The sequence below is a fragment of the Pristis pectinata genome, chromosome 1 (assembly GCF_009764475.1).
Source record: "Pristis pectinata isolate sPriPec2 chromosome 1, sPriPec2.1.pri, whole genome shotgun sequence".
Classification (NCBI taxonomy): Eukaryota; Metazoa; Chordata; class Chondrichthyes; order Rhinopristiformes; family Pristidae; genus Pristis; species Pristis pectinata.
The window spans coordinates 37001890-37029716 of NC_067405.1; the positions used below are offsets into that span (position 1 = coordinate 37001890).

A 27827-nucleotide genomic window follows, 5' to 3' on the forward strand; every position below is an offset into this window, starting at 1 on the left:
CATCCCACTCTGAATAATCATCAGTATCCATCCTTTCTTTCATCTTGTTTCTTCCCACCATTGACTCTCTCATTCAGTGTCAAATAGCCCAAATTGCAGATACCAGCACAAAATGCTTTCTATCCTGTCACACACCAAATCCCCGTTGTCTTCTATGTGACAAAGAAATGGGTAAAGATACAATGAGAGAATGATATGAAATGGGCAGGCAGTAGACATAAAAGTTTACCAAGGGCTTTCTTTTACCCATCACTATTCTCTCTACTTTTTTCTTGTTTATGTTTCTAACCCTCTTCTCACTTCTCTTTCTTTGTTCCATTCATTCTATCTCTCCATACTGTTTCTTCTCAGCTATTCTGTCATTTTGAATGAGAAATAGTACCTGGCATACCAGAAGTGCAGGCCCATCAGCCAGTGAGAAATGCAAGAAAAGTGTGAAATTTATTCCTTTACAGCACCTTCTTATCCCCCTCCCCTGAATTCTTGATGCTTCCATGTTATATTATACCCTGTTGCTTTCTTGTTGGATTGCTGACCCATTAGAGCTAACTTGGACTTTGTGAGTCAAGTAAAATGAATAATATTGTTTCAGCTTATCTTTATAAGTTTTCTCAATTTTCATTTCCAAAATATGTAGCAATGGGATTACTATGATTTGTTTAACATCACTATCCACCCTTTCCTTGTTGCCTCCTGCTTTACCTTATTTCTGTTCTCCCTCAATAACTGTCCTCACTCTAGGAATTGTAAGCCATCCTCTCTGACTCTTTCAGCACTGTAGTTCTCACTGTCTCATCCTACTCCACCCCTTGTCACCTTTCCTCCATTTTACTTTGTCATGCCCACTCTCGTCTCAGGTCTCAGTCCTTCCCATCCAGCCCAACTTCCTGTCCTGTCTCTCCACCTGACATTCCACCCATATTGCACCTTTCTCTCATTACTACAGCCTGAGCACAAACCTGGGGGATGGATTAGGGTTCTGCTGGATGTAGGCCTCAATAGAACAAGGCAGGTGAAAAGCCAGCATTGGGAAGAAGAAAGAGGATTGGCCAGTATTGGAAGAGGAGAGTCAAAGTACGTGACAAGGGCTTGCGAGTCAAGAGAAGAAGAAGCGATTGGAAATGAAAGAAAACCAGGACCCATAGAGCTTAGATCAGGGGAATAAATTTATAATAATCACATTCATAAATAAATTATTTGCCTTGAAATAAAATTTACATGAAATAAAATGATTTTCTTATCTGAAGGAACAGAGCTTCTTAGAAATTGTCAAGAGTATTACAAAGGACATAGCTAAGTGACAAAGGTTGTGGAAATACAACCTTTGTCACCCAGCTACGTCCTATGTAATAGGCACAGTAGTGCAGCAGTTAGTGCAATGCCATTATAGTGCCAGTGACCCGGGTTCAATTCTGGCCGCTGTCGGTAAGGAGTTTGTACGTTCTCCTCATATCTGTGTGGGTTTCCTCCAGGTGCTCTGGTTTCCTCCCACATTCCAAAGACGTACAGGTTGGGAAGTTGTGGGCATGCTATGTTGGCACCGGAAGCATGGCAACATGTGGGCTGGCCCCAGAACACTTTACACCAAAGGTGCATTTCACTGTGTGTTTCGATGTACGTGTGACTAATAAAGATATCTTGAAAAAATTGGACTACCATAATATTGGAGGCATTGCATCATACATGACACCCAGCTTGGATTAAATTTTACAAGAGATGAGCACAGCAAAAAGGAAATGGATGTCAGATGTAAGAGTTTTAATATATTGTATCAGATCTTTAACATTTACTGCACAGAATGACTACAGTACTTTGAACTGTATCCTAAACATCAAATGAGCTTTGCTGTTAGAACAAGAGGGGCAAGGGAAGAGCATTGGAAGGAAAAATGTAAGAAAGTATGATTTAGTAGTGGCTGGGAGGATAAGAAGCAGAACAAAGGCTCTTAGAACAGATAATTACTGTAAAATTGCAGTTTATAAACATCCATTTGTGAAATGATACTCATCATGTAATATTTCTTCATGTATTCTGAAATGTCGGGACATTAAAATATGGTAGGTCAGTGTCCAACACTTACCAACAACACTTTTATTAATTTCTATATTCTTGTAGGTCTTATGTATTAATAATCATTTGAATGACATTTCTCCACTTGCAGGATTTTGATAGAATTTGTTCTATTTGAATTATTGTCTGCTGTTGCTGCAAGCTGTCAGGAGGTGGCATTTTGCTTACCTGTTTTAAATGTAATTACATTTATAATTCAGCAGAGGGCAGTTACTGACTGCAAACACTTGCAGACTGTGATTTCTTTGTGTTTTCAAATGTTGTAATTAATAGCACAGGCAGTACCCGGATTACATAAGGGCTGTCTTCCCGAGCACTGTTCATAAGCCAATTTTTCTATGTCAGAAACGTCTATTATCTATAGCTACCCATATCATATCACTCAACATACATTTGCTATAATTCCTTCATTTCATTGAATAATCACCCTATCATGATTCATAATTAAACTAATGGAATATATGCAGTATTCAGTCATTAATGAACGCCACAAAACATTTTATTATTATCATTACTGTCTTGAAAACACTTTAAAAATGTATGTGAAATTTGCATAAAGTCAGATTTCCATAAGTCAGTTCATCTGTAACCCAGGAAACCCCTGTGTAAGCAAACTTGGTGCAGAATCAATCTACAGATTTGCCCAGATCCAATAACAGCTGCCTTTGTCCATGGCATGGGTACTTTTAAAATATTATAGAACGATACAGAACATAAGGAGGCCATTCAGTTCATCAAGCCTTTGCTGACTCTTTGAAAGAACCATCATTTACCTCCTTGCGATTTGTGAACCTTGCAGCACATGAATTGGATGCCACATTTTTTCAACTACGCTTTAAACATGTGGCATTATTTATGCGATGTTTGCCCCACAGTGGTCATGAAAGGCAGTGCATTAATGTTAAAAACAATTTGTAAAATACAGCCTTTCAATAGATATTTGATTGTCCTTCTATTGATCATGATAATTTGTTACTGCAGCTACAATATATAGTAGGCTTCTTGCATATAAACACTCAACTGCAACTGTGTGGAGTGGGAGCACAGATAATAAAATCATCGACCTAACACTTTTCCTACATATACAATGTGCATATGCAGTTAGGCTACCTGCCGTATACAGAGGTGTCAATCAATGTGCAACACGTTCTAAGATAATTTGCGCAAATTCTTTTGTAGAAACGAAATGCACACACTTACACTGAAGCCAGCTCCAGCTTGGCTAGTTAGGCCTGCTTGGGTGTTAGTTAAAGGGGCTCAATCTTACCTAGTCTGCTGCTGGGAAGTTGGAATGTCTATCATCTTCCAGGTAGGTCTACCTTAATATGATCTTCCTAATATTCACTGCCATGATAGTCTCCCCCTTCCCCCATCCTTGCTTCCTTAACACTTCTGATCATTTTCTACTCATTGTCTTTCCCCTCCCTATCTAAATGCCAGTTGCTTTTTTGTCCAACATCTCAAGCTCCCTTGGGCAGACCATAGGCTGATCCACTGTCTTGACCGGCCCTCCACCGTTCCAATCTGATCATTGCTCAGCTTCTTCCTTCCATGCACCAAACCAACTCCCTCCACAAGTCCTTCGTGCTGGAACTACCAAGGGAAAAGCCTCTATGGGAACAATGAGCAAGGTATGCTCTAGCATACTTGATACTCAGACCTTATGCGTGATGCAATTCAGCACCAGTGGGTTTTGCACAAACTGTTTGCAGCAACTACATATTAAGCCATATATTAAACTTAACGTTTGAAGTACTTTCAGGCTTGGAGTTACAATATTGCAGCTTCCTCTCTTGGAACGGATGAAGTGTGGGCACTTGAAAGAATGTTTAACTTTTAGTATTCTTAGTAGCATTCACATAATTGATTGAATTCCAGTCAGCTGTGTTTCATATGCACCTGAAGGTGAAAAAGAGTTGCATTTATATTGTGCTACATTGCATCATCAGAGTATTTCAAATTCATAAAAGGATTGGGATTTTCTCTGCCAAGAGAATATATTAGGAATTCACATGAGAATTTATTATCTATTGATGCAATACTACATCCTCCAATAATTTTATTAACAAACTGGACTCTTCATAAACCTACATATCACAATTTGTTTGCATCTATTTGATTACTGGACTTGTAAACGGTCATTTGTAAGCTTTTTTTTACATTGGTTAGAATTCATAGCATTTGGAAGCCACTAAAAACTGTTGTTTCCTTTTCCCAACAGATTCTGCTTTGGATTCATTGGAGGCAAGTAATTGCAGTTTAAATGACAATCTGTTGGAGAATAGATGTTCTGGTGAGTCTGGAGAAGAGAATGCCAGTTCAGGTAAGGCATTGACAGGTTTCATTGATAGATTCTATATAAACAAATATTTATCTAATAACAGAAGTTGTTTTGATGACATTAACTTATTCATAGAAGTTTGTTATTTATATATGGGATATATTTCATATCTTTCTCAGTAAACTATGACAACTCTGGTCAATGAAATTACTGATTTTTATATTATCTATATTTTCTGTCTTGCATGATTCATTTTAATCTACTAGAATATTTCAGGCAATAGTTTTCAAAGGAGGACCACTAGATTTGTTTAAGGGCCTCAGTAAGATCACCTCTCAAAAACATCCACTCTAATTATAAGGCCCACTCCTTTCCAGTATTTCCTGCACAATCTATAATACTTGGTGTCAGTCTTGTGACACTTAGTGTTGTCTTTACTACTTGCATAATTGATCCCATAATCTAGGCTGAGAGCTCAGGGTGCTGATTGCCATCCAGCATTGGCTAGACATGCTGAGTATTGAGTTGAATAAGATGTAATCTCTTTTAGATTTATCCATAGCTATTTGACACAATGCACTGAACATGCATTTGTCTCTTTCTGCTACTAACTTGTAAAACATTTCCCTGGCAATGGCATCTGCCATTGTCCAGCCATAAGGGACATCTCCCTCTTCATTACTATAACTTTTGAGTGCAAACCTGCCTCTTGCTTCAGTGTGTTTCACCTGACTGTCCTCGGCATAAAGAAGAAGAAATTGCATTCTTTTCTAATTGGATGCTTTGGTGTTCTGCTCAACTTTTCACTATGTATTATTCAATTCCAATCCTGACCAACCCTATTAGTGATCCATGGCTGATTCTCTATCTGAATACCATATTCCTGCTCTCTCCCCACACCCCTTGATTCCTTTTGTATTTAGAAATTCATCTACCTCCTCAAACGTGTTAAATGATTTGCACCATATCCTTTTGTGGTTGAGATTTTCGCAAGTTCACCACCTCTGAATTAAGAAATGTGTCCACATCTCAACTGTAAATGTCTTGTCCTGTGAGACTCTAACTCCCGGTTCCAAACTCCTCAGTCAGGGAAAACATCCTGCCTACATCCAGCCTGTCAAGGTCATTCAGAATTTTGTACATTCCTAGAGAAAGGAATGAACATAGAACATAGAACAGTACAGCACAGTACGGTTGCTTTGGCCAACCTATATAAACCTACTTCATGATCAATCTAACCCTTCCCTCCTGCACAGTCCATAATTCTCCATTTTTCTTACATCCATGTGCCTATCTAAGAGCCTTTTAAATGTCCCTATTGTATCAGCCTCTACCACCACCCCCGGTGGTGCATTCCAGGCACCCACCACTCTCTGTGTAAAAAAAAATCTACCTCTGCCATCTCCCTTAAACTTTCCTCCACTCACCTTAAACGGATGTCCTCTGGTATTGGCCATTGCCGCCCTGGGAAAAAGGTGCTGGCTGCCCACTCTATATATGCCTCTCATAATCTTTTACACCTCTATCAAGTTGCCTCTCATCCTCCTTCGCTCCAAAGAGAAAAGCCCTAGCTCGCTCAACCTTTCGTCATAAGACATGTTCTCTAATCCAGGCAGCATCCTGGTAAGTCTCCTCTGCACCCTCTCTAAAACTTACACATCCTTCCGATAATTAGGTGACCAGAACTGAACACAGTAGTCTAAGTGTGGTCTAACCAGAGCTTATAGAGCTGCAACCTTACATCGTGGCTCTTGAATTCGGTCCCCTGAATAATGAAGGCCAGCACACCATAGGCCTTTTTAACCACCCTATCAACTTGCGTGGCAACTTTGAGGGATCTATGGACTTGGACCACAAGATCCCTTTGTTCCTCTACTCTGCTGGGAATCCTGCCATTAACCTTGTACTCTGCCTTCAAGTTCGATCTTCCAAAGTGTGTCACTTCACAGTTTTCCAGATTGAACTCCATCTGCCACTTCTCCACCCAACTCTGCATCCTGTCTATATCCTGTTGTAACCTACGACAACCTTCTACACTATCCACAAAACCTCCAATCTTCGTGTCATCTGCAAACTTACTGACCCACCCCTCCACTTCCTCATCCAAGTCACTTAGAAAAATCACAAAGAGCAGGGGTCCCAGAACAGATCCCTGCAGAACACCACTTGTCAACTGACCTGCAGGCAGAATACAGTCCATCTACTACCACCCTCTGCCTTCTGTGTGCAAGCCAATTCCAAATCCACGCAGCCAAGTCTCTATGGATCCCATGCCTCATGACTTTCTGGATGAGCTGATCATGGGGAACCTTGTCAAACACCTTACTAAGATCCATATATACCACATCCACCACTCTACCTTCATCAATTTGTTTTGTCACTTCCTCGAAAAACTCAATCAGGCTTGTAAAGCACAACCTGCCACTCACAAAGCCCTGCTGACTATCCCTAATAAGACTATGCTTCTCCAAATGCTCATAAATCCTGTCCCTAAGAATCCTCTCCAGTAGTTTACCCACTACTGATGTAAGAATAATTCCCAGGATTATCCCTATTACCTTTCTTGAACAAGGGAACAACATTTGCCATCCTCCAATCCTCTGGTACCACTCCTGTGGCCAGGGTGGACGCAAAGATCATCATCAACACCCCAGCAATCTCTTGCTTCCCATAGTGACCCAAGGTATATCCCATCCAGCCCTGGGGACTTACCTATCCTAATGTTTTTCAGAAGCTCCAACGCTACCTCTTTCTTAATCTCAACATGCTCTAGCACGTTAGCCAGTTCTACGCTGACCTCACATTTGTCAAAGTCCCCCTCCCTGGTGAACACAGAAGTAAAGTATTCATTAAGGACCTCCCCTACCTCCAGGCACATGTTTCCCCCTTTATCCCTAAGTGATGACCTACCCTCACTCTGGTCATCCTCCTGTTCTTCACGTACATGTAGAAGGCCTTGGGGTTTTCCTTAATCCTACTCACCAAGGCCTGCTCATACCCTTTCTAGCTCTCCTAAGTCCCCTCTTAAGCTCCTTCCTGGCTACTTCATTCCCAAGAGCTCTGCCTGATTTTTGCGTCCTAAACCTAATGCATGCTTCCTTCTTCCTCTTGACTAAATGTTCCACCTCTCTTGTCAACCATGGTTCCTTCACCCTACTATCCTTTCCCTGTCTCAGAACCAGAATTATCCAGAACCCCATGCAAGTGGCCCCCAAACAACCTCCACATTTCTGCTGTGCGTTTCCCTGAGAATATCTGTTCCCAATTTACACTCCCAAGTTCCTGCCTAATACCATTGTAATTAGCCCTCCCCCAATTAAATTCTTTACCATATCGTCTGCTCCTATCCTTGTCCATGGCAATGCTAAAGGTCAAGGAGTTGTGGTCACTATCTCCGAAATGCTCGCCCACCGAGAGGTCTGTTGCCTGACCAGGTTTGTTGCCTAGTACTAGATCCAGTATGGCTTCTCCTCTAGTCGACCTGTCCACATACTGAGTTTGGAATCCTTTCTGGGCACACCCAATAGATTCTACCCCATCTAAACTTTCTGCAGTAAGGAGGTGCCAATCAATATTAGGGAAGTTGAAGTCTCCCATGACAACAACTATTATTTTTGCACCTTTCCAAAATCTGCTAACTTATCTGCTCCTCAGTGTCCCGGTGGCTATCAGGGGCCTATAGAATACTCCCAATAGAGTGATTTCTCCCTTCCTGTTTCTGACTTCCACCCACACTGACTCAATAGACGATCTCAACACAACTTCCTCCCTTTCTGATACTATCCCTGATTAGCAATGCCACTCACCCCCCCCCAAACCCCATCTTTCACCTCCCTCCCTATCCCTTTTGAAATATCTAAACCCCGGAACATCAAGCAGCCAATCCTACCCTTGCAACAGCCAAATCTCTGTAATGGCCACAACATCGTAATTCCACGTACTGATCCATGCTCTAAGTTCATCACCCTTATTCTTAATATTTCTCACACTAAAGTAAACACATTTCAACCCATCCAACTGACTGCATTTATGCCCTATCCACTGCCTATCCTTCCTCACAATCTCTCTGCATATTGCATCTACCTTTACATCAACTGCTCCATCATCTGACCAAACACTCTGGTTCCCATCCCCCTGTCAACCTAGTTTAAACCCTCCCCAACAGCTCTAGCAAACCTGCCCGTAAGGACATTGGTCCCTCTTGAGTTCAGGTGTACCTGTATCACTGATATGTCAGTCCTCAGCCTCCTCCACTGCCAGGAGAAGTCCAAATGCAAACTGGAGGAACAGCACCTCATTTTCCGTCTTGAGACCTTGCAGCCTAACAGCATGGATGTCGAATTCTCCCACTTTAAGTAAACCAAAACCACCCCCCACTACCACCATGCCTTTTCTTTTCTTCCCTTTCCTAGCCTCTCTTTTTCTCCTCATCTATTTCTTTTTTTTTCCCTACCCTCCTCCATGGGGTGCCTGCCTCCATACCTTTGACCCATCCCCTGGTAGATCTGCTCTCCTCTCCTCCCCCACATCTACCTATCACTATCTCTTACCTACATCTACCTATCACCACCTTGTGCCACCCTGCCTCCCCTCTTTTGTCCCCTATCATTACTCTGTTTCTCCCCCCCCCCCCCCACAATATATTGGGCTTCCCCTTTTCCTATCTTCAGTCCTGAAGAAGGGTCCTGGCTGTCTGTTTTTCTCCACGGATGCTGCCTGGCCTCCTGAGTTCCACCAGTATCTTGTTGTTTTTTCATCTTCATTCATAAAATTTGCAAATATATAGTACATTAATATATCAGTATTCTCAGTCTAAGAGATGTTGTGCCATTTACTTACAAGATTTGCATTACACATCAGCATGACATCAATTTTCTTCACATATCTGAAGGGTTTTGACACATGGGACCTTTACAGCAGATGAAGCAAGCTTTAACACAACCCTCAGCATTCTGCAACTCTGCCATTCTGCAACATTTGGGAATGAATAGCTCTTTACATTGGAAGATTGCTATATTTCAGCAGACCAGACAGCATCTTTCACTGCCTTGATAACCTTCCTTAATGGTTGATGTTTGTTTCGGTGTGTGCCCTCAGGATGTGAATGCTGTTTAGGTAACAGTTTGGGATGAAACTTGACAAACCCAATCCACAGCTTATTGGCAAGTGGACAAACCTTAAGAAGATGGATGGTCGCCTTGAGGGGAATTTGTGATGGGGCTGAAAATCTGCTTGTGCATGGGGGTTGGGGTTGCGCTTTTTCACCACCAGATAATCAAGATCCTGGTGTTTGTTTGAAAGTTCTGGTGATAAGGCATTCTGCGATATAACTTTGACAATCTGTTTGGTGAACCATTTCCTTTTCTCACGAGGTCTCAAGGACATTCTGATCCTGATTTCTCTCCACAAACTTTCAAGAGAATGAAAGGTCCTATAGCAACACATTCTTCACAGGGACAGACAGAGCCTCAGTACATAGTGATACTTGCTGTTTGTGTACTTAGGGTTTATGCGCAACTTGATACAACCACACACAAGAGTAGCCATCAGGCAGTGGACACATTCTCGCCCCTATCTCTGGATATTTGTACATTGTGTCTTTGTAGACTTTTGATCTTCAGATAATGTGGAAGACAGCAGCAATAAAGGTATAGGGTACGCATCATATGTTCGCCACATAAAGTAACACTCAGAGCACCTTGCACCTGATGACCAGGTTCTTTCCTACAATCAAGAGGGACTATACTTTCCACAATTCCAGTGTCTGTGACACCTTGACTTTACACACCACCCAGTTGTTGGTGGGTTTGCCAGCTCCTTCAAATGATCATTCCAGCACCTTCAGGCAATCAAACCTGATGGTGAAGGGGAGCAAGAACCACTCAGACCACTTGACAAAAATCTAGCCTTGTTTTTGCAGCAAGTTATTCATTCCCAAGGCCACTTTGAACTTTAAATTGGTTGGGGAGGGTCTTTCATATGGCAGTATTTTTAGTTAATGTTGGCATGATAATAGTTATCATTTACATACAACCTTTGGGCAAACTGTTCATGGAGTTTTATCACAGATTCCAGCCACCAAGTGTGTAGTGAGAGGAGGTCCTTAAACTGTGGCCCTTCCCCCATTCTAAGTCTTAATGTGGTGTGACATCCAGTTTCCTTCCACATTCCAAAGACGTATGGGTTAGTAGGTTAGGATGGGTGTAATTGAGCAGCCCGGCTCATTGGGCCGGAAGGGCCTGTTTCACTGCTGTATAAGTAAAAGTAACAAAAAGTGCATGGAGGCTGCCGAAAATTCATTCTGAGTCAGAAGGGGATCCTTCAGAATCCTTAATGGGATAAATATTTTTAACACATTTATCATTTTAGTGGCTGCCTTCAATTATCCTTTTATAGGTAACCTTTTCTACATATGTGGTTCTCATCTGTACTGCCTCAGGACAAACCAATGCTGCAGAGGAGGTTCAAACACACAACAGGCCCTTTATTTGCATCGCCATGTAACCTAATGCTTGCATCAGGCTCTGCCCTGTGTTCTTTCTTACTCTCCCTATCGATTTAATGGACAGCTTGATTTAGGTTGTAATGAGCACTTCCCACTTGACAGCTTAGCCACCCTCTTCATGCCCAAAAGAAATATTGGGGTATAACCCACCTGTATTCTCAGTTGGTTCTGTCGTCAAAAAAGATGGTGGGTTCAGTTGTTACCTCCTGCCAGCACACAATAAAATTAAGGTCTGAAGAAAGTAAGCTTTATTTACGGTTGCATAATATTTCTTCAACTTTTACAAATCCATAGATCTTCAATGTACTCGCAGAAATGTTCATGATATAATTACTGATGCACTTAATAATATCAATCATGGATAACTCATTGTAAACTAAACAGAATTAATCAGGGCTTTCAAATGGAATTAACTATTTCAGGGAAAAAAATGTCAAGACTACCTATAAGAAAAGAACTGAGGATTGCACTTACAAGAGCTGGTTTCCATCTTGGTGGGCTGAATGGTCTCTTGTGTGGTAATGCATCTGTAATTCTATGAGTAGAAAGCAACGAGTAAGGATGTTAGTAAGATGAAGTGGGCATGAGGTGGTTTCTGAAGGATAGATATGCCAATAAGCAGTTCAGAAATTAAAAACATTGGATGAACAAATATGTAATTGGGGGAATTTCAGAAGAATGGAAGAGAGTACGTAGCATGTGAATAAAGGAGTGAACTTGGGGATTGGGAACCTATAATACCAAAGAGGTGAGGCATAAGAGGTTTGAGAGAGAGAACCTGCTTCTGGATTATCATATGCAAAGCTGAGGATAATTGTCATTTTTTATTTTTGTTACTATTCTGACACCTGTCACATAAAATATTCCCTGACAAAAGTGCATTAAGGCGTCACAAATATGAAGTAATAGGTATAATTTTACAAAGTGTTATCTGAGCAGGGAGCTTTACTTGCCAGAAGCACATATCTAAAATAGGAGTTCAAGATCCCTATGATTTTCTGAGAATTAAAATTAATTGGCAGAAAACCATGGGGTTTCAATAGGCAGGAAATTAAAATCCCGTGACAACCATACTACTATGCACTTGTGCCAAGTAAAACTGTGCAGTGGGGGCCCTATTTTTCGGAATTATCCTTAAAGTCTATCATCTTGCCAGGTTCCTCTCCAGTCAGCTATGCCTGTAATTTGATGCGATAAGGTAAGCCAAAATTAATTTTACAGTAAAACTCCAGTAATACTATTCAGAAGTGCCTATGGTTTGGCATCTGGCTCAGCAAGTGCTAATTCCTGTGCTCCCTTTCACACACTGCGACCACAGTTCCTGCATTCCCTTTTATACACTGGGGCCCTAATTCCCACACTTCCTTTCACACACTGGGGCCCTCGTTCCCACATTTATTTAAAACTCACTTGGTTTTCTCTCTTGAAACTCATCAGGTTCTGCTTCCCAAATTCCCTTGAAACTTACCCGGACCTTGTTTTCCACGCTCCCTTTAAGCTTACCGGGTTCACTGGAAAGTGTATTACGCTATCGTGTTGCATCTTAAAAAAAACTGAATTAAAAGTTTATTAATGGAATAACATCCAATAGTCCAGAAAATCTGCTAGTCTGGCACCACCAAAGTCTCAAGCCTGCCAGATTAATGGAGTTTTACTGTAATTACACATTCAATATGCTTTATTTTCAGTGCATTGTTCACATGTAACCTTGTGAAAATCAGGTATAACTATAAAGAGCCAAAATCGAATAATCTTGGGCAAAGGTAGTGGGATAACTCAGCCTTATCATCAGAGTAGAGCTTATTGGTTCAGTCATTTATATAAAACCAAATACACAGTAGAAATGCCAAGTCTAAGACAGAACAAATGTAAGACAGATAATATTTTTATTGCTGCAGTGTCTTTTATTAAATAAAGCTGTAAAAATAAAAACCCAGCATTTACATTTCATGGTCCATCAAAGGTATAGGTTAAATATTTCCAGTGCTCGTGCTCAATTGACATAAACTTGTGCTCATTTTACTTCAGGGCATTGTACCATCTTCATTTAAATAATAAAATTTGACATGTGAAGTCACAAAGGTACAATAAGGCTTAGCTTTCCTGTTTAGTATGATGGGTGCCACTTCCATAACTATAATTCTAATGATATACTTTGAACATTGAACCATTAGAAGTGACTGACAGAATGGCCCAATTGTGCTTGACAGGTCTGATTTAGATGTTACACAGTGACAAAGACAGAATCTGATTTGCTTCTGCTGTGGCAGTCTGTTTTGCTTTGGAATAATTTGTTTAGAATTTTTTTTTGCAAAATTGTGGCTGCATTAGTCGTTAGTTACTTTGGAATAACCTGGCATAATTGGCATCATTTTTGTTTATATTTACATTATCTGCTGGTTGTTTTCTTCATAATTCCATTTAGTCTTTCTGATTTTTGCATTAGGTGTGGAAATTGATTTCCTTGTGTCATTCTACCTTTACAGTTACAGGAATATATTTATTTTGTACTTTATTCATCTACTACTAAAGCATCTCCACTGCTGTTATGTCACCCCGTTTGTTAACTCATACGCACACTAGATTAAGGCCAGGTTCTTTTTTTCTCTCACTGGACTTTGGCTTCTTTCAAATCCAACATCTTTATGTTTGACTCTTCATCATTATGTTCTATGTTCAAATGGAATATAACTATCTTGTACTCATTATTTTCCAACTATTCTACTCCCACTTCACTTATTTATCACATTTCATTTAAAAAATCAATCTATTTACTTTTTTCCCTTGTTGCATGAGAATCATACTTTTCTGAACACATTATCATGCAGTCAAACCCCTTTCAACAAGAAATATTAATGAGCATCTACCTAGAAAGCCCATTGTTGAGAATTCCTAGGACAATGTGATCTTCCCAGCATAGTTCTGGATGGGGACACTGCTCATATAAGTAAATCAGTTATCTTTATCCTCTGGGAATCCCTTGCACAGCAGTGACTCTTCCATCATGCCTCAAGCCTACAATCACTTAAAATCCAGGCCTTGATTCCTGCACTAATTCTACCAGTCCCAGTCGACCACATCAACGTTAGTAATGCCAGATTTGATCTTCTGACCCATCCACAGCATCACAGGTGCCAGTCCCAATCCACCAACTCTCGTCTTCCAAATGACACAGCTCTAAAGTTTCCCTGCCCTAGCCATACACAGGCCTAGTTGAGCCTGTGGCTGCTGAAGCCCTGAACCTAGCCTCGGGAAGGAGTGTCCAGCAACTTATTGAGAGGCATTTTTGAAATTTGCAGCAGATTTAGACAACCACTGAAAATGTCAGCACTCCACTGCTTTGCCTATCAGAGTAAATTTCTATCACTGATCTCTTAACTTTTGGCATTTAGGTTTTCACCAATCTCACATTATAATTCAATGTTGTTTGAATTTTAAACCTATGCAGGCATGGACTATTTCATCACCAGTGTGGTTGCAAATGGAACTGAATGTTGCAGTTATCAGCAAACATTCCTGCTTCCGACATAGTGGAGGAAGGTTATTGATGAAGCAACTGGTTAGACTGAGGACACTGCCCACAGATTTTTTTCATCATTTACAGTTATGCAGGTCACTTCCAATGTAGCCATTTAATGCCCATTCCAGCTTCATATCTTTTAAAAAAAACTTGTATCAAGCTGTATTTGTTCACTGTTTCTTTAACCATAACAAATTTATTCTGCCATTCTGTTGCATTCTGAGCAGTTGTAATATGCCATTGATCAGCATGGAATGAGTAGTAGGCCATTTAGCTCTTCAAGAAACTGTACTGAGTGCTGTGGTACAGACTCACATCCTGTAATTACAACTATATTCTTGAAAATGTTAAAAGAGATATGTACATCAAGGGTCTGTGTGTCCATATTGCTGACTCAAGCCATAAAAAAAATCAAGAATAGTAACAATTTAATCATTTGTAGTATATGCAAATGCTCCAAAATCTCAACTACTCTTACCAACTGCTAAAGAAATGACCTGTGTAGGCCTTTTTCTGAATACCAAGAAAGGTGGTAAACTCTATATGTTACAACATAAAGGACAGAATCTAGTGCTCCAAAGAGGTTATCCAAGTCTAGAATTAAAATATGGTGTTTTTCTTGTATACATTATTTTTATAGTTTAGTTGCAGTAGGTGTTTATAATATTCAATTCACTTTCTGTGTTAGTGCAGTTTACTTGTATAGTCAGAGAATGGAAAATTTGAAATTTTTTAATTGAATGCTTTCAACAGTCTAATTTCTACCCCAGCTGAAAATTTCAGTTTGAAGAATGGCACTCCAAACCTATGTGGAGAGAACCAATACTGCCAAATGTTATAAGGTCATAAGATTTTTCGTTATACCATTTGCCATGACATGAAAATAGAATGAAGACATTTCCTGCACTTCCACAAATCATACATGGAGAATCTAGAGTTAGGCTTTAGAGACATAATGAGTTTAATTGAATGCTGGCTCCTGCCTCATTCATCAGCAGCTGAAGCCATCTTCTGTGGTTTTGTTACCTCCTGGCTTGGCAGTTCCAATGCCTCACTGGATGGCCTCTCATCTTCCATCCTCCATAAATTTGAGCTCATTTGAAGCTCTGCAGCTCCTACCATTGACTGATACTTCCGGTCATCTACCAATGCTTGGATTTTAAAATTCACGTACTTGTGTTCAAATCCCTCATGGTTTCGCCTTTTCCTATCTCTGTAAACTTCTCCTGCTTTATCACCCTCTGAGAACTCCAGGTTTCTCCAGCCAGACAACACCTATTCCCTTCGCCTGGATTTTTGTTTGTTGGAAAAGATAATCAGTTATGATCTGAACCTAACCAAATGCAAAATATGCTGGGGTTACACATGATGCATCCTTAGCACAACTGCCCCCTCAACAACACAAAAGACGCATCTATAAAAGTACATTCAGCTCAAAAGTTTTCTAATTTAATAGCTTATTATACAGAGTTTTTACTCAGCATATCCTCCACCCAATTATCCCAATGTTTATACCCTCCTTTTACATGTTCTAAAGGTCCTGCAACATTACCTCTTTGGTCAATAAAAACTGTATATTACGCACACTGCACATTTTACTACTCTTATCAAAATTAGATAACCCTTGTGCAATCCCTTTGGTTTCTGTGCTCATTGACCTATTCCAATTTTTTCCATAAGGTGTTTCCCCACTTGCAGGAAATGAAGAAGTGGGATGCTGCTAATCATTCACTGATGGCGTGTGGTACATGATCTTGAATAGCTCTGTTGAGGTCCCAGAGACTGATTGTTGTCTCTCGCCCTTCACTGACCACTCATTCCGTGACTGATTTCAAGATCTCATTTTCTTGCTGGATGACCCCATATATTCTGGACCTGAAATTTTCCATGCCCAGTTGCATTGTACATAAGCTGTTCGGCAGCCTACCCACTGCAGTTAACAAGTCCTGGTATAAGGGAATTAGTGCTTGACTGTAAGCCCCACTCTTGAAATCTTCCCCTCTGCATCAAAGCAAGAATGTGAGGTCTCCCTTCAAAATACTGCTGCCTAGGCCTTCTGAAACTCTTCCCATGTTCCACATTCTCTTTAAGTCACCCAGAGTTACCCAGGGCTACCTTCTCCCACAGGTATTTAGCCAGTCTCTCAGCTTGCTAGAGTAATATCAGATGATACATTCCCCTCTTTGGGGATACTTTCTGTAAATTCTTCATCCTCCAGACACTAAATTCTACTGACCTAGAAAAACAAAGGTGATCCAAGATTAGATTCTAATTTGAATGATAGCAGAGACTGAGAACTGATTGCTGGGAGCAGATGTACTTTGGTGTCTTGTGATGGTGAGATTTAAATGAGGAAGAACTGAATAAAGATATCAAAGAACCCTATAGAAATATTCCATTCTTTAAGATTATATATTAAAATTAATTCATTGTATTAGGGGATTTCTGACACCAAATGATTCCAATGCTTAAAACCCCATGTTTCCTTAAGGAATCTTATCCAGAAAATCACAGCAATAATTACAGAAAATTATTCCCTGCAGGCAACATATGTTTAGAGGAACATCCAAAGGTAATATGTTAATTCTCACTAATAAGGTTAGTTAAATAAGTTTGCTACAAATCTGCACAGTTAAATTGAGATCATTTTGATAAAGTTTTTTTTGCATTAAATCTCAAAACTAAAAACAGTTTTTGGCCTGCATGAAAACCATCAAAATATGTCATCTAATTTTACTGCACTTTAAATATAGGTCAGCAGTTTTGATTGTAGGCAATGTTAAAATAATCAAAGGTTAGTGATAAAGCCAATCAACAAGTATCATCTAGTAAGGAACTTTGCTCCATAAAATAAGAAAGATAACATAGGAATCTGCTAGCATCAGCCCACGTTCAAGGGTCTCTGCCCAAAAGCTCTTTGTTATGTTTTCTGGTATGATCTTCAAGTGCAGAACTCATTGAAAATGAGTTTATTAATAGGATCAGGTACTAAAATTCTGAGCATCATTCTAGTAGTTTGATGATGCAATACTCCATTTTGGTATGGTGAAAGCTCGAATAAATCTACACCAAAATTCTATTCAGACATGCTGCAAAGTCCCTAATTGGTTCTCCCTACAATGGATTACAAAGGTGTTAGTTAGGAAAGTAAATGGTACTTTGGCCTTTATTGTGAAAGATTTTGGTTGCAAGAGCAGAAGTATCCTACAGCTATTATATAGAGCCTTGGAGTGATTGTACCTGGAGTATTATTAAAAACATACCTGTGCCCAAAATTATAACATCATTGCAGATACACATAAATATAAGAGCCCAGAGAATGATCAGCACAGAAAAGATGTGTTAAATGTTCAACTTATGGTGGACCAACTCAAATTTCACACCTGCCCCCTCTCTCTCCTCAAAGTGATGTGCAGAACAGAACTGTCATTTCGCACTAAATTTGTGCCCATGAAGGCCTTTCCTCACATCACTTAAGTAAGGAAGTGTTTCAGTCAAGAGAAATGCAAGAATAGGGAGTATTAAGGTGCAGGATATGGTGGATCCCAATAAGCTGGTGAGGTAATCAATCTGATGATGGGAAATGGATTAGGGATGTGATCAGAATTGAAAATCAAAACAAATTGCCGATGCTGAAAATTTGAAATAAAACCAGAAAATACTGAAAACACTCTGCAGGTCAGGAAACTTATGTAGAAAGTGAAACAGTTAATGTATCAGGTCCTAGATCCTTTGTCAGAACTGAACAAGTTCTGACAAAGGGTCTCAGACCTGAAACATTGACTATTTCTCTTTCCACAGATGCTGCCTGACATGCAGAGTGCTTTTAGTATCTTCTGTTTTTATTTTGGGATTGTGATCAGGCCAGGATCAAGTGATGGGTGACCCAAAGACCAGCAGCAAGGAGAAAGTAGAGGACTTAAAGTGGATTTGCATCCAGGTAGTTCCAAAAGCCATACTCCACAGCCTGAGACTTGGATGAACAGGTGCACTTTATGCAGCCAGCATAAAGACCCCACCCACCTGGGTCATTCTCTCTTCTCTCCTCTGCCATCAGGCAGAAGATAGGAGCCTGAGGGCACATACCACCAGGCTCAAGGACAGCTTCTATCCCACTGTGATAAGATTATTGAACGGTTCCCTAATACAATGAGATGGACTCTTGACCTCACAATCTACCTTGTTATGACCTTGCACTCTATTGTCTATCTGCAATGCACTTCCCTGTAGCTGTGACACTTTACTCTGTATTCTGTTATTGTTTTTACCCTGTACTACCTCAATGCACTGTGCAATGAATTGATCTGTACGAACAGTATGCAAGACGAGTTTTTCACTATATCTCGGTACAAGTGACAATAATATACCAATACCTTTTAAGTTACCATGAAACATGTATTGTGTAGGTTAGCTTCCACATGAGCAGTTCAGGCAGGCACAATTGAATTTTGTGTAACAACAAACAATCTAGAACATAGAGCAGTACAGCACAGGAACAGGCCCCTCGGCCCATGATGTTGTGCCGAGCTAATTAAATTAATGACACCTAGTCCCTTCTGCCTGCACTGAAGTGGTCCATATCCCTCCATTTCTTGCATATTCATGTCTCTATCTAAGAGCCTCTTAAATGCCTTAATCGTATCTGCCTCCATCACCACCCCTGGTAGCGCATCCCAGGCACCCACCACTCTCTGTTTAAAATAAAACTTGCCCCACACATCTCCTTTGAACTTTCCCCCTCTCACCTTAAATGCATTCCCTCTAGTATTAGACACTGACCCTGGGAAAAAGATACCGGCTGTCTATTCTATCTACACCTCTCAAAATTTTATAAACTTCTGTCAGGTCTCCCGTCAGCCTCTGTTGCTCCATAGAAAATAGCCCTAGCTTGTCCAACCTCTCCTTATAGCACATGCCCTCTAATCCAGGCAGCATTTTGGTAAACTTCTTCTGAACCCTTTCTATAGACTCTAGCCTTCCTATAATGGTCAACCAAAATTGAACGCAATACTCCTGATGCGGCCCAACTAGAGTTTTATGAAGCTACAACGTAACTTCCTAACTTTTGAACTCAGTGCCTCGACCAATAAAGGCAAGCATGCCATATGCCTTCTTTACAACCATATCAACTTATGCAGCCACTTTCAGGGAGATGTGGACTTGGACCCCAAGATACCCCTGTATATCAACACTGTTAAGGGTTCTGCCATTAATTGTGTACCTTCCCTTTACATTTGGATTCCCAAAATGCAACACCTCACACTTGTTCAATTAAACTCCATCTGCCATGTCTCTGGTCATATCTGCAACTGATCTATATCCCGCTGTATCATTTGGCAACCTTCTACACTATCCACAATGACACCAATCTTTTTGTCATTGGCAAACTTACTAACCCACCCACCCCTGTTTTTATCTATCTATCTATCTATCTATCTATCTATCTATCTATCTATCTATCTATCTATCTATCTATCTATCTATCTATCTATCTCTCTCTCTCTCTCTCTCTCTCTCTCTCTCTCCTCCCTCCCTCCCTCCCTCCCTACCTCCCTCCCTCCCTCCCTCCCTCCCTCCCTCCCTCCCTCCCTCCCTCCCTCCTCTCCTCTCTCTCTCTCTCTCTCTCTCTCTCTCTCTCTCTCTCTCTCTCTCTCTCTCTCTCTCTCTCTCTCTCTCTCTCTCTCTCTCTCTCTCTCTCTCTCTCTCTCTCTCTCTCTCTCTCTCTCTCTCACACACATATATATATTTTATATATATATATATAATATAAAAATGACCCATCGACCACTACCCTCTGTCTTCTATGGGTAAACCAGTTCTGAATCTAAATGGTCAAGTCACAGTGGATCTCATGCATCTTAATCTTCTGGATGATCCTACCATGAGAGAACTTGTCGAATTCCTTTCCTCCCACAGATGCTGTTTGACCCACTGAGTTCCTCTAGCATCTGCAGTCTTTAGTGTGTCCATTGAATCTTGTGTGTTGGACACAATTAGATAGCATTTTGTTTGTTTGGGATTTCCATGTGTGAGCACATTCATGAGCATGGATGTCTTGAGAGCAATTTGGTGACCTTCAATAAGAGATAAAATAGTAAGAGATCAAAACACAGATGAAGTTTCTTCACCACCATTGTACTGTGCAAAATGATTTCTAGACCAGGCTTTTTCCAAAGGTCTCGTTACGTGTATTTTATTAGATAACTAACATCTCCCCTTTCTGAGTTTAATTTAAATGTTGTCCCTTAACCATTGATTTGTGTAGAGTGTTACACAGTTAAATCAGCTCTGAGGCCATATAATAATTAAGCAAACTATTTTTTGACTATGTGGTGAAGAAAGTCAAATCCATACTGACAAGTTGCTTGTGGCAATAAGGTGAAGGTTACTGATTCCTGATCTCAAGTCTAATACGCAATGACAACTGAAGGCATTCATTTGTATACTGTTTCATTCTTACTGTTTTCTCCTGTCTATCACAAGCTGAAAGGGTAAATCAGTTTTTTTTTCACTATTGCTGCAATTTCACCACATGCCCAGTTATCAATCTCAGTTCTGTTTATCATTGAAATCTGTCATGCGGAAATTGGAAGGCTTAACAGAAGGTTGAAGAGGAAAGTTGTAAACATGAGTCAGCCTTTCCCTTTTGTCGCATTGTGGCAGCAGGTCTCTTGATTATTTTGATGTCTAGGACTGCAATGATGAAACATGAAAAAGGGGGATAAAAGGGATTATATTGAGGAAAAAAAACATTATTTTTGCTTATATTTAAGATCAGGGAATATTAAAGAACCAATTAAATTATAGAAGTTTGTTTTTATTTTTGTGCAGGCTAAACAGTTCAGAGGCAGAAAAATATCATTCCTTATTTAATCTAAAAGCTCAATTTCTGTTTCCCAGTTTCCCTGTCTCCGTCAAATCTGTTCTGGCAATTTCACCCTCCACACCAGTGCTTCCAATATATCTTTTTTCTCTTAACATGGTTTCTCTACATTGTGGTTAACAGGGCCCACAACCATGTCTCTACTTTTCCCACATATCTTTTTCTCACACCCTCTCTTCCCACCCAAAACAACAATAAGGTCCTTACCTTCACTTTGAGCACTTCGAGACTCCACACTTAACCCATTATTCTCCATATTTAAGGTACTTCCAATGTGATGCCACCATTAAACACTTTTTTCCTTTCCTCTCCTATTAGCATTATGAAGGGACCATTCCTCTGAATTGCTCTGGTTCATTCTCCCACCTCCACCAGTACCTCTTATCATCCCATCTACCCATGCAACCACAGGAGATGCAACACCTGCCTTTTACCTTCTCTGCCATCATCCAGGGCCCAAAACAGTGCTTCTAGGTGAAACAGTGATTTAGCTTTCTTCTTCCAGTTTAGTATACTGCTTTTGTTGCTCACATTGTGTTCTCCTCTACTCTTGGGGAAATGCAGATTGGATAGGCCACTTTGCAGAAACACTCTGGTCAACTGCAAGACTTATCCTAAGCTTTCAGTTCACTCTCTCTTGAATTCTCCACCCTCATTCCATCCTCTCCATTCAAGGAACAACACCTCATTTCTCAACTGAGCACATTACAGACATCCAAATCAACATTAAATTTAACTATTTCCTCTTATTAACCATTCAGAATTTCTACCTCACATTTCCAGCATTCACAGCTTTTTTCCTGTCCTCTGGCAATTCAGATTTACTTGTCTCCTGCTTAGAGCATTCCAAAGTATTCCTTTTGTTATTTATTTGCCACCCTCTGTCAGTCAGCTCCATCACCAATTTTGTTAGTCAGTCTCTCCTGCACATCTCCTTATATCCTTCATCATAAAACTTGCTTTTTCTTCTAACTTTTCCCAGTTCCAATGAAAAGTTATTGGCCTGAAACTTAACTGTTTCTCACTCCACAGTTGATGCCTAACCTTCTGAATATTACCAGCTATTTCTGTTCTATTCTTCACATAATATAATCCTGATGTTATCCTCCCCTGCCAGTCCACTCTCCGTTGTTCCTATTTCTTGGTGTCTTTGCATCTGTTAGGAAATTCCATTCCTGACTTTCTGGTGGATTTTTTATTCATCCTAGCTCCTTTTTCTCCAGCAGAAACCTCCCACAGTTGACTTCAATCGTGCTACACCTAAAATTAATCTCTAATGTGATTTTTTTTTCAATTCTCCCAGTCTGAAAATTGACAATCATTATTTTCTTAAAGAACAACTGTGGTAACAGGGTTTTGCTAACCCCATTTTCCCTGAATAAATGTTATTTAAAGGGCTAACACTTGAATGGCATTGTTTGCCCCACTGAGATCTGTGACCTCAAACAACCTCACACGTGTCTTGGTTGCTTTGCCATGGAGTTCAAGCTCACAGTTACTTGCAGCTTCTTAGCCTCAAGGTTATTCTGAGTTGATACTGCTGATCCCTGCCACATCTCACAGTTAAACTGCTCATTAAGCAGATTCCATGCGCAAGGAGAGAAGACTTCTTCCTCAGCCCACAAGAGCAAGAAGAGCAGGCATGGGAACTTGTCTGCATTACAAGGACCTCCCTGACAACCCCTTTCTTGGCAGACCAAGTTGCAACTCTGGATGGTCTCCATGTACAAAGAACTTGAATCCTGCAGGCACTATTCCTTCACCAGCCTACCTAGGTCCTTCTGACACTCTGGAAGCAATCTCCTTTATTACAATCATTGTTATGTCCATTCATTAAATGGCAACATTCCCCTGCAGCTGGAAAAGTGCTCATTATGTTCCTTTTACAGCTGGCTGCTGAGTTTGCAGCTTCTAGGCTAAATGCCAGCATTACTTAGTGCTGTGAAATGTGGTCTACAAATTACTCTCCTACACGTCTCAAATGGACCGGCAGTTTTAGTTCTTAAATCGCATTGCCAGAAAGAGTTAAGAAAGGGCAGAGGTCTACATATATTTTCTTCCTTTATCAGGACAAAACCATTTCCATTTTTGTTATTTTTTTATCCTTAACCACTTCTTTCATTTACTAGTGTTCTTCACCTTTCTTACCTGAAAAGGCGAGCAAATTTCCTGCTCCTAAGCATCTACCAGTGTCCCATTAAAGCCAGCAAATGATAAGTGTGTCAAGCAAAACCTTTTTTGTTGTCTTCCCTCCTTTTTCATTTAGGAGCACCATTGTTGTTTTACATTCTCTGTGTATTGGCACAGCTCAAACTCACAGGGAAAAGCACATACAGTAACTAAGAATTTCTCTCCAATTATTCTATACCTCCTCATATTACAACACTGCAATATCATCAAACTGCTATTTTCAAAACTGATTATTGGAAACTATTTGCACAATATGGTTTTTAGAATCAATTCAAAAACACCTTTGGCATTCTTAGGAGAAGAAACTCCAGACTTCTGTCGCCTTTGTAGTTTCTTACCACACTATTTGTACAGAAGATCATAGGGCTTTTAATGAGAATAAAGCTACATGCAGCCATACAAATAAATATTTCATTATACTATATTCAGAAAAAATTACCCTTGATCTTTTTCCAATTGGATCAAATCTTTACCCTTGTTGCTCAACCGCTCTGTAATGCTGCTGAGTGGGAGAGATCTAGAGGGGATTTAATGATTGCAGTGACAGCTGTAAAAGTTCAAATTGAGATCTGATTCAAAGTAATCTGATCTTTGGAAAGTGTGCAGCATTCTAAATATGCAGAGGAACTAGACAGGCAGGCATATCGTCTGAGGTATAGTAGTTCTGGGTGAGCTATCGAGCAATTTCAAGCCCCATTATGTACAGCTGAACTGACATAATAGGATTGCACAGTAGTTCCAGTACATTTTTCAACCAAGCAGTGCAGCTTCACTATTTCTCAAGAAGACCAAAACCATCAAGTGCAAAACAGCCTAGCACCCTTGTCTCCATCCTAGATGTTCACTCTCTCCACCTGTGGTGCACAGTGGTAACTGTCTGCCCCATTTACAGATTGCACAACAACAACTCCCTAAGCTTTCTTCAACAGAAGCTCCCAACTAGCCAGCTGGAAGAACAGGAGCAGCAGAGACATGTGAACTTCTCCATTCCCCTCAGAGTCACAACAACCCATTGCCACAGGAATGCAGCAGATCAAGAAGGCAGTTCACCAGCACCTTTTCAAGGGCAACTGGGAATGAGCAATAAATATTGGCCTTACCAGTTACTTTCATGTTTTATGAATGAGAAAAAAACTATGGTTTGGCATTAAAGTGCCATTCTCTGTGATTGGGCTCGATTTGTTATATATGATTGATTTGTTATACGTATTAATCAGTTCTATATCAATCTTATTCTTTGTTTATCATCTCGTAATTTTCTATTTCACTTACTAGATTTAGATGAAGAAAATAAAATGGAAGGCCGACATTCCCCAGTTCCTGAGATCCAGCTCCGAGACTATCAGCAGGAAGTAGCAGCTCCAGCCTTGGAGGGTAAAAACATCATTATTTGCCTGCCCACAGGAAGTGGAAAGACCAGAGTGGCTGTCTACATTACCAGGCATCATCTGGACAAAATGAAGTTAGAGGGAAAAACAGGGAAGGTTATTGTGCTTGTTAACAAGGTAATTAATTGTGCCTCTTGTTGCAATTTTTTGCACAATGCACGAAAGATGTAAGACAATCTCCTTCAGCTAATCTCAGTAGTCAGAGAACACAAACCATAGCTAGCGGGACTAAAGTTGTTTGCCAGGAGAGAACCCTGTGTATACATCCAAACAGACCCAATAATATCCTGAATTTCAGATGTGCACTCTTCCTGTACTTCAAATTTCTTAACTACCCGCCAGACGTAATCAGAGTCCCAGGCTGCAAGATCAGCCCCTCCAGTAGCTATTCTTTTGGTGATATGTGGTAATTTGGCTGGAATTTTAAGCATGGTCACTTTTCTAGTGCAGTCCAAGCTTTCAAAGTATTGTAACATATGTGACATTTACAAACAATTGCAAATTGTTATGTCAGTTTCATATATCACTGCTATGACATCAGTGCTGTAAAAATTGGGTCTCAACAATCCTGCTAACATCATGCAATGAATACATATGGAGAACTCACCTTTTAGCAGCAAAAAGAATACTTGCCCTCCCTATTGCCCCTGCTCTTTGCTGTTTAAAGTGATGAGCAATCCCTTACAGCTTTGTATGTGATTAATTGGAAAGAGAGTTGGTTGTGGCGGATACATGCTGTTTCCCTAATTGCATGATGTTGGACTTTCAAAGGTTTTCATGGAGAGCCTTGACTCAAGATAACTAAAACCTTTAGCCTGAATCCACTGCTTCAGGACATGAGGCTTTGGTGAATGACGGGGTCCTGCGGTGCAGCACAGGGCTACCTGCTGCAAGAGGGAGAAGGAGGAAGAGTAAGCAACCAGTGTTATGTGTGAATCATCAGAGAACAGATATCCCAAATCCATCTCAGTGAAAAGCCACGCATAAGGCTTCAAGGAAGTGCTCACTGAGATAAACCACATGCTGCACCTACAACTGTAGATGTAGTGCAGAGTCAAGTTTATGGATAAACATAAAAGACATAATTTTGGAAAGCTAGGTGGCTTTCTAGCATCAGTAACAGTGCCGCCATTGTTTTGGTAAAATAAAACAGCTGTGATGAAAATTTGGCAGTGAAGTAAGATATAAAATCTGTATAAAATAACAAAAAAATAAAATCAATATTTACTTGATGAAGTACCTTTCACAATTTCAAGATCATTACATGCAATGTTGATGACCTATCACTGTCGCGTTGTAGAGAAAGCATTAAACCACGTTAAGTTCATAGTCTAATTCAATTAGCTGGGCAAAATTACACATGACTGCTTCTCTTGCATTCACACATATTTCAGGTACCCCTAGTTGACCAGCACTTCCGTAAGGAGTTCAATCCATTCCTGAAAGATAAGTACAGTGTCAGCAAGATAAGCGGTGACACCCAGCTGAAGATCTCCTTCCCTCAAGTGGTGCGTGAGAATGACATTATTATCTGTACAGCTCAGATCCTAGAGAATCAGCTGGCTGAACCCAGTAATGGTGATGCTAATGATCTCACGCTATCAGGTAGATTTTTGCATTTATTACACAATTCCTTTATGTGCTAATTATTAAAATTATTGTCATAGATCTTTATGCAATAGTTATTACTTTGACAGTTAATAATCCTGTCTCTAATTTACAGATCACATTTTGTGAATTGAAATACAATTTATCTGAACAAGTGATGCCAAAGGGGAGAGGATGGTTTCTGGCATGAATTTGTCACCAAAATGTCATTTTGTATCAGTTTCTAGTGTTTGCTGCAACTGGATTGGTTCCAGAGTTAAACTCGGAGCAATTCTGAGGTTTTTATAGGATTCTTCTTAATATTTTCATATTCTCCCTGTCCTGCAGGATCTTTTTGACTCTAGTTGCTTTTCATATTTCTTCTTTCCCTTCACCTTTTCTCGTGATAATAGCATTTCTCTGCAGTAGTTCCATTGCTGATAACTCAGGGTAAGGTATTGTATTGGTAAAATTTCTTGCCGTGTACTCCCATAACCTCGGGGCACGAGCTCAAATTGCAAAGCAACCGGGAGTCTGAATTCAATCCAGTCTGGTCAAAAAAATGCTGTATAGATATTGGAAAGTGTAACAGCGCAGTTTGAAAAATTATATATTATGGCAAATCTGGGACTTACTGCTAGTGGCACAAGATCCTTGCATTATTCCTCAGGTAGTCTGTGTGTCTGATGGTCTAGTACACAGTGGAGTCTAGACAAGTGCAATGCCACAAAACAATATGCAACTAATGCCTGTATGCCTCTTCCAGGTTTTTCTTCTAAATATGCATGGCCTGTGATATTTGTTGTCCTCTTATATCCTGTCTCATCTGTATTATCCTCACTTGCTTAAATATGATTCTATCCCTAAACCCTCTCCTCATTCCCACCAAACAGCAGACCCAATTTAATTTCTCTCACTACCCTACACCTCCGCTGTGGATAACCCTTCTTTCTCCACCTCATATCTACATGGTATGTAACTTTACCCCAACCAACTCCTGGCAACTTTGCCTCAATCCCCTCCACCACCACTCAACCAAACACAATTGTCAACTGCCTGGTGCTGATCCTCCTATCGACAATATGCCTGATTCCACCCTCAACAGCTACCCAATTGCATATGATACCCAACACTCCATGCAACACCCCCAGACCTGATTTCCATCATATGCTTAACCAGGAAAGGTTGGTTGTAGAAGGGCTGTTCGGTTCTGGAGCTTTGGGCCCTCATGACTTACTCAGTTGTGATCAAAACTTTAAGTTGACCCACTGCAAGCCTATCATTTAACACACCTAAATTTCTAAGTATGCTAATATACTACAAGAATGCTGCACTGCCTGAACTTCCTCATTTCAGAAATCTCTTCCATTAAAGTTTGATACAAACTAATTCACCTCTGCACA

The 27827-nt window shown here is 40.3% G+C and overlaps 1 protein-coding gene across 2 annotated transcripts in view; it reads left to right on the forward strand.

The window, feature by feature from the left end:
* The window catches only part of ifih1 (interferon induced with helicase C domain 1), a 92124-nt gene that overhangs the window by 40139 nt on the left and 24158 nt on the right, over positions 1-27827 (forward strand). For both annotated transcript variants that reach the window (XM_052011679.1, XM_052011670.1), the window contains exons 4-6: positions 4292-4393; positions 24725-24954; positions 26232-26442. In XM_052011679.1, coding sequence (XP_051867639.1) covers positions 4292-4393; positions 24725-24954; positions 26232-26442 — 543 coding nt within the window. The remainder of the gene's footprint in view (positions 1-4291; positions 4394-24724; positions 24955-26231; positions 26443-27827) is intronic.